The 12,320-nt window shown below is 45.7% G+C and overlaps 1 protein-coding gene across 6 annotated transcripts in view; it reads left to right on the top strand.

The window, feature by feature from the left end:
• Nucleotides 1-12,051, top strand: part of ARHGAP26 (Rho GTPase activating protein 26) — a 488,078-nt gene extending 476,027 nt beyond the window's left edge. For 5 of the 6 annotated variants that reach the window (XM_033406543.2, XM_033406546.2, XM_049708042.1 and 2 more), the window contains one exon: nucleotides 6,005-12,051. In XM_033406543.2, coding sequence (XP_033262434.1) covers nucleotides 6,005-6,093 — 89 coding nt within the window. In that variant the 3' untranslated portion in view covers nucleotides 6,094-12,051. The remainder of the gene's footprint in view (nucleotides 1-6,004) is intronic. The other variant, XR_004477116.2, reaches the window with a different exon arrangement.
• Nucleotides 12,052-12,320: the final 269 nt, after the last annotated feature.

Here is a 12,320-nt window from a genome sequence, read left to right as displayed (position 1 = left end):
GCAGGTTCTGTTACTACTCCCGCCCCTCCACTCAGTAATTGTCATAAATCCTACAAGGACAGATGAGAGCAGGAGAGAGTCAGAGGCCTTACCTTGCCTTCCCATGGTCTCCAGGGGCAGCGTTCATTGACACTAGTTTCTTTTTAACTAGCAATGCCAGTGACCTTTTCCAATTCCCTGAAGAGCAAAAGGCCAAATTAAGCCCCAAAGACAACACCTCACAGTGTTGACTGAGCTGCAGTCGAAGAAGGATCTGACAAAATGTCCATCCAGATTTTAGACTGGTTGGATGGTAATATTTTATGATGTCCAAGTTTTAGAAAATACTACCTCGACCCTACTTTCCCCATCCCTTCACCTCTTTAGGAGTAATCGGGCATTAAAGGGGGAAAGCACTATTCACGTGTTAGAGAGATCTTTTTCCTTGTTCTCTCTCTCGGTAATTTGTTGCTGAAGATTCCAGGTAAGGACGATATAAGTTGGATGCTCTGTAGCTGTCAGATTAAATCATCAGACCAATCAGAAGAAAGTTTCCTAATGACAGAGTTAGAGTGAGTGAGTGAGTGAGTGTGTGTGTGTGTGTGTGTGTGTGTGTGTGTGTCTTGTCTTTTTTCAGGATCAAGAAGCAGAAAGGAGGAGGAGGAAGAGGGAGGGGCACCTTGAGGGGAAAGTCTGTTGTTCGTAATGATTAATCTCCAAGCCTCTGGATTCCAGGGGCCCGCTGTGAATCTGGAGAGGCTGCTCCGTCAGCTCTTGGACTTTGTGCAGTGGGCAATGGCTGTGCAATACTCAGAAATAACTCCAGTGTCAGCCCTTGCCAATATACTAGGAAACTGGCCATTTCACCAAGAGCACCTCATACAGTAACTGGAAAGAAAAATAACTCACGTTCTCAGGAACATTAGTCATCTAGAAGCAACATGATTAGTGATACCGGGAATATTCACATGGCGTTCACTAAAATTGGGTTCTTGGGATACTTTTATCAAGAACGGACATGGGCTGGATCCTTCATTGCTGGGGTACCAGGTGCAGTGTGAGTGCACAGCAGGGCTGCCCTGGGTTTCCTTTGCTGATAAAGGATATCTCAGGCAGCGGGGTTCCCAGAGAGTTCCTCGGCGGAGTCTTTCAGCCTCCCCAGCCTCTCCATGTCTCCCCCGGGCATTTCCACCAGCTGCTTCACTGGTCTTGCTGCGTCCACTCTTACCCCATAACCCAGGCTCTACACAGCAGCCAGATTGATCTTTGAGAAATGGAAGTCACATCATGTTATCTTGCCTCCTGTTGTTCTTAGAATTATTGACAAGGACCTGCAGGTCCCGCCCCTGCCGTGTGGCCCCCTCTCACCCTCCCTTGATACAGAGCAGCCTCCCAGGCCTTCTTTATGTTCTCGAATAAGGCTGGCAAACTATGACCGGCCAGTGAAATCCAGCCCGCTGCCTGCTTTTGTAAACAGAGCTTCACTGGAACACAGCCACTCACGCCTTTGTGTTTACATATTATCTATAGCAAGACAGTGGCAGAGTTGAGTAGTTACACATTGACGAGCCGGCTTTTTAAGAAAAACTTACACACCACTGTTCTGAAATCACAACAAGCTTCTCCCCATCTTGGGGCCTTTACACTTGCACTACCCACTGCCTGGCTGGCTTCTGTGGATGCCTTGGGTTTTAGCTTTTCGAACTCCTGGCCACCCACCCACTTCCCTATCCCAGTCTCTTTCCTTCCCCTCATCACTACCTACAATTACGTGCTTACTTACTGTAGATGGTCCCTCCCCAAGAGCACAATCTCCTCTGCTTGTTCTATCCTATGTGCAGGGACCTAGCACAGTGTGTGGCTCGTGGTAGGTGCTGAATGAACGTTTGTTAAATGAGCCCATGCGTTCAACTACACGAGGGTCTGCACCTGTTCCAGCCAGTGCTACTTCCCTGTGGGGCAGCCCGCCGTTAGAGATCTTAGTCACACACTTGTTCCTTGTGCACCGTGAGCGAAGGAGCGGGCAGAGCATGAGTTGCCTGTGCAGGGGTGTATGGAGTGTATATGGATTGAGCTGAGAGAGAGTAGTTGGCAGGAAGCACGCCCGTGTCAGCAGCAGCTTATATTTATTATATGCCTGCTGGGCTGGAGAGCTGCCCAGGCAGCTCACTGCAACACCTTGTGTGTTTATATAGCACATGGGACACTGGTGCAATTCAGAAGGTTGGACATTGGTGCGATTCAACCCAACAGGTACTTACGATGAGCATCCTCGATGTCCAGAGCCTTAGGCTAGGCCAAAGTGGTAGTGCTTAAGACCACAGACCCTAGGGTCAGCTGTCCTGAGTTCAGATCCACCTCCATCGTCTACCAGCTGTGTAATTTGGGGCAAGATGCTTCACTTCTCTGAGCCTCAGTTTCTCATCAGTAAGATGAGGATAATAGAACCAACTCCATAGTCCTTCTGAAGATGGAAAGAGGGGATGCAGAGGAAGCACTTAGCAAAGGGCCCACTGCTCAGTATGTGCTCCCCATGAGCATCATCATTCTTACCCTCAAGGATCCCATTCTCTGGTTGGATAGAGGCATAATGTAGTGGAAAAGGGCTTGGTCTCTGGGACCAAGCAAGCTGGATTCAAATTCTGGGTCTACCGTTGGGAGCCTGAATAAATTAATTTACCTCTCTGAGCCTTAATTTTCTCATCTGTAAAATAGGGATGATAATAATACAAGCTAGGATCCTTAGGTCCGAGTGAGTCAATAAATATTTAACTCTCTGAGTCCACGGCTGTTTCCCGGTCATCATTTGTAGCGTGTTCGCTTCTGTCATCATAATTCACCAGAGGGGAGTCAGTGAAGAATGTTGAGTGATAGAATACAAAATTAAATGCACTAAAAAACTAGTTAGGGGGCTTCCCTGGTGGCACAGCGGTTGAGAGTCCGCCTGCCGATGCAGGGGACACGGGTTCGTGCCCCGGTCCGGGAGGATCCCACATGCCGCGGAGCGGCTGGGCCCGTGAGCCATGGCTGCTGAGCCTGCGCGTCCGGAGCCTGTGCTCCACAACAGGAGAGGCCACGACAGTGAGAGGCCCGCGTACCGCAAAAAAAAAAAAAAAACTAGTTAGGGAAACAAAGCTTAACACATTTGAACAGCATTAAAAGGACCTATGGGTCTTCCCTGGTGGCGCAGTGGTTGAGAATCTGCCTGCTAGTGCAGGGGACACGGGTTCGAGCCCTGGTCTGGGAGGATCCCACATGGCGCGGAGCAACTAGGCCCGTGAGCCACAACTACTGAGCCTGCACCTCTGGAACCTGTGCTCCGCAACAAGAGAGGCCGCCATAGTGAGAGGCCCGCGCACCTCGATGAAGAGTGGCCCCTGCTTGCCGCAACTAGAGAAAGCCCTCGCACAGAAACGAAGACGCAACACAGCAAAAATAAATTAATTAATTAATAAACTCCTAGCCCCAACATCTTCTTTAAAAAAAAAAAGGACCTATGAATAATATGTGGAATGAACTATGAGCGTTCCAGGAGCCAGGGGAAGGGAGGGAGCAGGTAGATGGGGTTCCATGAGGATATTTATGGAGGAGGTAGGACTTCAGCTAAGCCTTCAAGTGTGGGGAAGGGCAACAAAAGACAACAGAAAGCCAGAGGCATCTGGGGCTGCCTCTGTCCTCCATTAGTTAATTCTTATTATCACCCTCATTACAGAGGCATTTTGGCACAGAAGAGTTATAACTTAACTTTATGTGAATGAGTTAAAATGCAGATCCCTGAGCCCCACTCCCAGAGATTCTGCTGTAACTGATGTGTGCTGGGGCCTAGGAATCTGCAGTTTTAATAAGCATCCAGGTGGTTCTGTTGCACCTGGTCTGGTACCATCCCTTACTAAAGCCTGACTTGCTGACTCTGAGTCAGCAATCTGACCCGAAGGCTGCACTGTCCCTTGTCGTCCCCCATGACATAGCTCTTGTTCTCTAGTTTAGAGGGCCTCCTCTGTCCCCTCTGATTCTCCCCTTATTCTGCAAATTCCATTTCTAATGCTTACAGACATTACCACCTCTGCACCTGAGCTGTGTTTGAACAGCTGGCCAGGAAGGGAGAAAGTCTGAGAGAGATGGACTCAGTGCATCCGGTAGAACAACAACTCAACTAGGAGCTTTGCTGTCAGATGGGGACGGAGGGTTTGTCTTTTTTTGTTGTTTTTCGTTTTGTGTGTTTGGTTGGTTTCTTCTTTCTAGGTCTTTTGTTTTGGGGAGTGAGTTTGATTTGTTTGGTTTTGGTTCTGAACATCTGAGATTTCCCCAAGTTTAGGTGGTTGTGGAGACCAGGTCCTTACTTGGTTTTTACCAGGAGGATCCTGCTGACCATTCTGAATGGCTGATCAAATGACACAGGGTCTCCTACTGACTCATCTGTACTGAGTATTTCCTGTGCTTTCTTCATATTGGTTCCTGAACCCTCACAAGAACGCACTGAGGGGGAGAGAGTTTTATTATCACTTGATAGGTTGAAGAAACTGAAGTGATCTTGGCAATATGAGCTGGATGGATGGGCAGAAGGCAGGGGTGTTTGGGTACTAGCATTTTAGCGGTAGGCTGGGAGATCTTGGTCATCGGAGAGACCAGGTTGCTTTTCAGTTGTGTTGTGTTCTTTCTTCCACGGCACTTGTCCCCCAGACTCCTCCTTGTGTGGTGTCATGAATCCGAAGTACCCTCGCTACTTGGGTTTATTCCTGAGGCCTAGAGATATGAAATCAGGGAAACATGTTGGAGGCCACCTCATAGATGATTGACCTTGTCTTTTCCTAAAGAAGCCTTCAAGATCTAGCCAAGGTTGACCATGATCTTCTATGAGCCTCAGTGTGTGTCCTTCTGTTGCTTCTCCATTTACTTCCTTTGGTCTCTGTTCTTTCTTATTTCCCTACAAACTGAAACTAGAGTTTTATAGTAGTGTTGTGGGCGGAAATGCTTTTCTAAAACAAGCGCAGGAAGTCACTTAATTGGCCTAGGAAGGGAATACAGGAAAATTCATTCTCTCCAAACAATCTCAGAGGATTGGAGTTTTCCTAAAACAGTAAGAACAAATGTCCTGCCTCGCCCAAGAGTGATTTGTATATTCCCAGTTCAAAAAACATGAACAGCCCTCCTCTCCAAGTCCAGGATTCCTTCTCTCTTCCTTCCTGCTGTTGGCTGCTTTGCAGACTCAGCTGGATTGTATATAATTTTTACAGTATCACAGTAGTTTCCATGGAGATGGCTTGTGACATCACAGAACATTGGGTATATATTCTTTGGATGTGGAAAAATCAAAAGGGTAGAAGTTTTTTAAATTGCAATAGAGAGAGGGAGAAGACAGCTTTCAGACTTGTGTATAGGAAGGAGGAAAACTCCAGAGAACAGGAAAGAAAGCTAAAGAAGGGTATGGTTGGAACCACCAGAGGGCTATTTGAAGACTATAAAGTACAAAAAAAAAAAAAAATTGCAGAGGGAATTTGCAAGGAAATTAGAAGCAGAGGGTATGGATTCGGAGGGAAGTACAATGCATGATTAGGAGCTACATATCTTTAGGGACTAGTTCTTAGCAGTCCTCCATAGGTACTTTATCTGGTACATAGTCAACACTGGGTAAGTAAATGAGTACAGGGATGGATGGATGGATACTTAGGTAAATATAGAGGTAGAATATCATAACTGTGACCTCTAACCTAAAATGCAGAAGTCTGTTACTTCTTTATAGTTTAAACCAGGAACTTCAGAAAGTCCATGAAACGCCTAAAATTGTATGCAGAATTTTGAATGCCTGTGTCTCTTCCCCTTTTAATTATGGAGAAAGTTCAGAATGACCTTCACCAGGTCCCCCAGTGGGTTGAGAAACTCTGGTTTAAACAAATCTGAGAATTATGTAACTTAACGAGCGACTGCACCAATCTCTAAACTTCCTTCACACATACACAGTATGCATCCACCTCCTACCCTATCTGTAACGTCATTTCTTGTCACTCTCTCCCCGCTTCCTGTACAGTGCATCCATCTCAGGAGCCTGGCTGGTTGGAGGGGACTCTGAATGGAAAGACGGGCCTCATCCCCGAGAACTACGTGGAGTTCCTCTAACCATGGGCCCTGGCAGAACTGCTGAGCTTTTCATGGTGTCCGTGACAACGGCTGATTCCATTGTTGTGGGCCATTGCTCTTCGCCGCTGAGAAGTGCAGGGTGACTGACTCTGCTGCTACCTGTCAACACGAATGTTTCTGTGAACTCTGGTGTCACCCATCCCCATGATAATCTCAGCTGACGTGCGGTGACACTGCAAGAAACAGAAGTAAATCAGCGGAGGAGGCCGTTTGATTTTGATAACAAGAAAGGCTTACAAAGCCATTTCTCTCATTTAGCACCCTACGTGGGGTGCTCATTTTGTTTCAGTAGTCATCCAAACCCCAACCTTCTGATAAAGGAAGTAAGTGAGATGTAAGCAGTCCCCAGGAGGTTGCAGTATAGCTGGCTCTGACAGGGCTGGGCAGTGGCCTGAGATCCAGTCTGGATCCACAGCTATTGTTTACAGTAGACACTCTCTCTACCCCACCTCTAAATACTTGAGACCTGCCGTGCTATAGGCGGCTGGGTCTGTTTGTTTGCATGCAGGATGGAGAAGGGTTATGGCGCTGTTTACATAAGATCCAGTCTCTCACCATCTCTCAAGCAGCCACTGTCCCAGCATCGGCAGAATTCTGTCCAGTCCTCTCATGCAGGGGAGCACACCCCCCCCCCCATGGCCCCCTTCCCAAGCTAGGAACATAATATCCCAAGCTAGGAACTTCTCTGCCACCGAAGGCTGCCATTGCCTCGTAACCACGGCAACCCAACCTACTCTAAAACCAAACCAAAAAATAACACACTCTTTGCGTGACGTATTTTTTTCTCCCTGCTTTTTGGCCGTTTTTTGAATGGTTTTCCAACAACCTGAAGCCGAAGATCAAGGTCTACTTGGGGGCAGATAGAATAGCAGCTGGGAACTGCTCCCTTTCTGATGAATTTCAGCAGCACCAGGATATATTTGGAACAAACTCTAGTAACCTCTTGAGATTAAATTACATACAGGCTTAATATTTCTGTTCTTCCATGCAACTAGTGTCTGCTTTCTAGAGGGCAACGTGCTGCCTCCCGAAGGGGAATACCCTCCCTCTGACTCACTCCTCCCGTTCACCTGTCCCTTCCCCTGTCCTTGCCTGCCTGTAGCCCTTCACTGACGAGCCCCCTGGCAGTGCCCTGGGCTGCTCAGCACTGGTGCCCTGGCAGCTTTCAGGCATGATTCCTGGACTAACCCCATGGCCTCTAGTTTAAAAGGACATACATGTTCACTGCCACTCAGAAAAAGGGAATTGTTTCTCAGGCTTTTGAGGCATGAGACTAATAGCATAAGCCATTGTGATTCAGGAGGACGCCAGAAGGTTGGGGCATGGAAGGTGGGATGGGTACCTTCTGAGAAAGAGAATTTCCTGGTCCAGAAGGGGCTGGGGCATGTGGAAGACTGCCTTGGGTGGGGAAGTTTGGCCTGGATATTTCAAATTCACTTGGCTTTCCAAAGAAGAGAGTCCCGGTATTTCCACACTTGAATGTCCTTGCAAGAGTGATTCTGGGCAGACAAACTCCGAAGTGAGGGACTGTCAAGCTCTCCAGGACAGGAGCCCCTCGGGATGGTGGCGTTGTTCCAGAGTGTGTCCTGCTTCTGGAATTCCTCTTGAGGGAACTTTAAAGAGGAAAAGAAAAACTTGAATTGTGTTGAATTACTGTATCTTTTACTTTTTTTTTTTGAAAAGATAAACGTGTAAATAGAGTGATTTGAAATACTATATGGCAAAGTTTTATATTTGATATTCTATAAGCTAGTTGCTTCACACATTTAAGCTTTGATTGCTGAACAGGTGTGTATACGAGGGAGAGAGGGGACACAAGGTCGAAGAGAGTCAAGATCATCCCTTCTCTGGCCTTGAGGAAGGAGAAGATATTTCTACACACTCTGCTGGCTCTTGTTGGTGGGCGTGACACGTTAATGGTGTTCAGTCTTCTTTATCCAGATGTGGTTTTTTTGAGCATTTCTTGGGCTTTGGATTTGGAGATGGAAGGAGCATCTTCAGGCAATGAACTTTTCTGAGAACTCCTACCCAGTAGTAAGATGAAGCTCAGGATTTAAACAGGTGAGGCCAGGGGTTAGATTTTTTTTTGTTTCATTTTTCTTCTCAGGTGTATTTCTTGATACCCCGAGGTACCAGGACAGAAGACGGGATAATTGCACGCTCCTTGTATCTCACTCTTCCGCACGTCTTCTAAGGCTTTATAAAGGAGTCCAAGCTAGTTTGCAAATGTGTGTGTCTAAGTTCCAAGAAAACCTGGCTTCTTAGGATCTTTCGTTCTTGACATGCTGCTTCTTCCCCTTTCCCTAAACATGTTTATTCATCTCAGATTCCCGATAGCTCCAAAATAAGACAAAGAAAAACCTCCAAAGAGGGGTGGAGATTGTGCTGTTATAGCTTTCTAGATGACCTTAAAGTTAATAGGAGTTTGTCATTGTGATTCATTCCATCAGCTCAAGGATGACACAGCTATTACCCAGGAGCTCACCCAGCAGTGAGCGAGACACCACCACCGAATCAGGGAACAAGAATTAAGACTGGAGAAGACCGAGATGGGACTCAGGAAAGCTATCATTGAAAACCCAAGAAGAAAGGGCACATATGAGCAGGCTATATGAGCAGGCTATACCTACTCCCTGCGGACTTTGAACAGCTTGGGGACCTGTTCAAAGGGGCTAGAGGGACAAGCACACTCTATACCACTGTGCTTTCCAAATAGAAAGAGTGCAACGTAATGCTTTTAACACATTGGACATTTGAAATCACCACCTGCCCCATTGGAACCTTGACTAGAGCTAACGTGGGGACGGCCGCAAGTCCCAGGCCCTGGATTTGGAAGTTCCTCTGAAGCTTACCTGCCGACACTTGGCCCCAGCTTGACCACTTGGAAGCATGTGCCTCCCTCCTCATTCGCCTCTGATCCAAAGGCGAGGGAAATGGAGCTACTGCCAATGGGAATTTTAGGTAGACCCCTTCCCAGCTTCTCTGGGCCGTGCTGGGCCCTGACAGATGGCTGCTCTGCTTCCTTGCCCTGGCCAGGCTCCCCTCCCTCCCATCATCTACAGAACTGGAGACACTGTTCAGGATATGAGCCGACAAATAAGAAGGAACTTGAAGGCTGAAAATAGGTTTTACCCTCCACTGTCTTTGCTCCCCACCTCTAACTCTGTCTTCTGGAATAGGGAATCTTAGGGCACATTAGGGTATCAGAGTGGAATACTATTGAGCAAAATCCCTGAGCTTTCCCAGGAGCCTCGTGTTGCTTTTGGAAGGCCCTGGGATCAGGTAGGCAGACATAGCCTGAGTCTTTTGGGGGCATCAAGATCAGTCTCTCCCACCTCCTCCAGGTACTCAGCAGAGTTCTGTAGTTACAGAATGCCATGCCTTGAGAAGACAACTAGTTTCACGTTCTTCCCCCACCGCCCAGGCAAGTAAAGTCCTGACTTGCTCAAGACTGATGATATTCTCTTCTGTTTTCAAATCTGGACATAGAGGGATGGACCCTGCATAGCACTGCTGGCCTTTGTATCCTAGGACTGGAGCCAGTTTTTAGCTTAGTGTTTTAGTATTTCTACAGCCAATGTGTGTTTTCTTCTGTCACACCAAACTGGGGTTTGTTTGTTTGTTTCTTCAGCATAATTCTAGTTCATGTCCTCTTGCTGAGTGCTTTTTGGATAGAAAGGCAAAGAGAAGGAGATTAAATGAACAATCAGGTATTGGCCAACCGGCATTAGCAACACAGAGTCATGCTAGTGACAAGGTGATTTCACTGTTTGCCAGGACTCTGCAGTTATGTGTGTCATACCTGTAGCTCACAGGGAAGTCCTTCTACCATCAGAGTTTGTGTCTCTTGAAAACAGCAACCGCTGTGGCACCAAAAGCTCTGTCTTGACTGTATAGACTCTAAAAACATCCATGATTGTGGAGTGGGGAGACAGAAATAATCGACTGAACATAACATGATCAACTACTCATGACTGTCTACTGGCACCTTTCATCCTCTGGCTTCTGTTTCCAGAAGAAGCAAGTCTGGACCATCCATTTTTATAGACCCAGGACTCCCAGGTACAGCAGTGGCCATCATGGCACTCACAGTTCGCCCTAGCATCGAATGTTTTATGAGCAACCGTGTTACCCAAGTAGGTAGCCAGCCCTGAAGAAACTAAACAGCCACTTAGCTACCTGACTTTAAAAGGAATGTCCTGGCTATACTGTCTAGGGAGTTAATCTGTCATGACTGGCAAACTTGACAGTAATCATTTACCTAGACAGCCCTGCCCCACATCTCTTTCAAGTCAACTGGGTGTCCTCTCACACACCCTGTGTCGGCGTTTAAAAAATGTATCTTATCATGCTCAGATGTGTTTGGCAGCCAGGCTGGTGTGCTGGGTGCTGAACCACTTTTCTTTAAATGTAACCTCCAAATGACAACAGCCATAGAATAATGGACCTTGCACAAACCTACAGCATGCCTGAGACCAGACTCCACCAAGTCATAATTAGCTTGTTTCCTTTCACCACCTACAGTACTTGTCTAACTAAAGAGCTTCCCAAAGCACAGGGAGAGGCCATATAGAGAATTCAGACGTCATTCAGAGCCAGCCCTGGCTAAAATGTGATCTCCTAATGGAAGCACTTGTATTCTTAGGAGAAAAAGGATTGGGTATAAAGTAATGCTAAGAGCAGAAAGAGAAAGGCAAACCATCCTGAAGAACTTTGGATTTTTTAAAAGAGGGATAAATATAGTTCTTAATAGGGGGGAAAATCTATCACATAAAAAGTTTACAGCTAATTTTTTTACAGAAGTTTTACAGGACACTACAAGATGAAAACATTTTTCAAGGCAGAATGCCTTAGAGAGCAAAGGCGTAGCACAGTCCTGGACCCGTGTAAGTATGGGAATTACTATTACATCAAAATTCCATTTAGTGTAGTCAGCGAGAACCAAGAGGAGTGATAAAGTGTCAGAATTACCTGGAGAGGCCAAGACATTTGACATCAATCATTTCTACATCTACCATTTCTACCAGATTGTCCAAACAGACCCTACACGCAGCTTCCTTGGGTATCCAGATGCCAGGGTCAACCTTGAACCTGTGAAAAGAGGTTCATCTGATGATTCTTAAGTGTATACGTATTAGTGTGTGTTTGTGTATGTATGTGTACAGCTCACATTTACATATGTAAAGATACAGACTGTCTTCTAGAAAAACCCGCCTAAGCTGGCGGTTGCTGAGCCTTGACAGCCTTTAAGATTTGAAGTTGGAGAATCAGAGAACCAAGAGAAGCTATTGATTATCAGAATGAGCAAAGATGTAACTTAAGTGCCATTTGAAAACTCTGTTCGTATTTATCAGATGATTACTATCTATAGCTCTATTCCTTATTAACTTATTAAGAGTCATGTTGAAAAAAAAGATCAAACTCATAAACAATTAGGGGTTCATAGTAGGCTAGTGTTCACAAGCACTCTAAAAGACATTTTGTCCATATTTTGGAGAAGAAAATATTTGCATGTTTAATTCACAACTTAGGCTGCCTTTGAGTGTATTATAAAGTGCTGTGTGATGTAATATCAATAAACTACTTAAAAATGGCACTTTAAGGTTTTTTTTTTGAAAAACATAAATGCACTGTTTTAAACTTCGATTCAGTATTGAATATCGACTGGTGTGTGTAGAATCCTATTTCGTAATTAAAAAGTAACTTGTGACTAGAATAGAACTTTTTCCCTGTTATTCATAAAACAGTGTTGCCATGTTCAGGCTTGAAAAAGAAAAAAAAATGTGCTTTTGTGTCACTAAGCATATCTGTAAAGAAAATACAGTTTCTGTTGGGTGGCCTCTGAAACTTGGCTTTCTTGCTTTCGGTTGGTTTATGTGACAATCCCTGTGAAACTAGTGGAAGTATGATTTTTGAATTAAATGACTTTTCCATTTGGTGGTATGTTTGTTTCTTGAGTTTCTGATAAAGTTTTGACAGGATGCATATTTTAATATTTTTTTCAAATAAGCAAAGACCATGATCAAAGATCACAAGTCTGGGCTCCTGAGGTCACTGGTGACAACCACAGTGCTGATTTCTGATGTGCTCTGGGGAGCTCTGATTTCCTTTAGGGAGAGGTCAACTGCTCGTGAACTTGAGGGGAAGCTGTCATGCATGTTAAACAGTTAAGCCCCAAAGAGTCACATTCCAATGAATGTTTCTGA

The sequence above is a fragment of the Orcinus orca genome, chromosome 3 (assembly GCF_937001465.1).
Source record: "Orcinus orca chromosome 3, mOrcOrc1.1, whole genome shotgun sequence".
Lineage (NCBI taxonomy): Eukaryota > Metazoa > Chordata > Mammalia > Artiodactyla > Delphinidae > Orcinus > Orcinus orca.
Note: the sequence above shows the minus strand (reverse complement) of the source record. Positions and strands in the feature narration are given on the sequence as shown.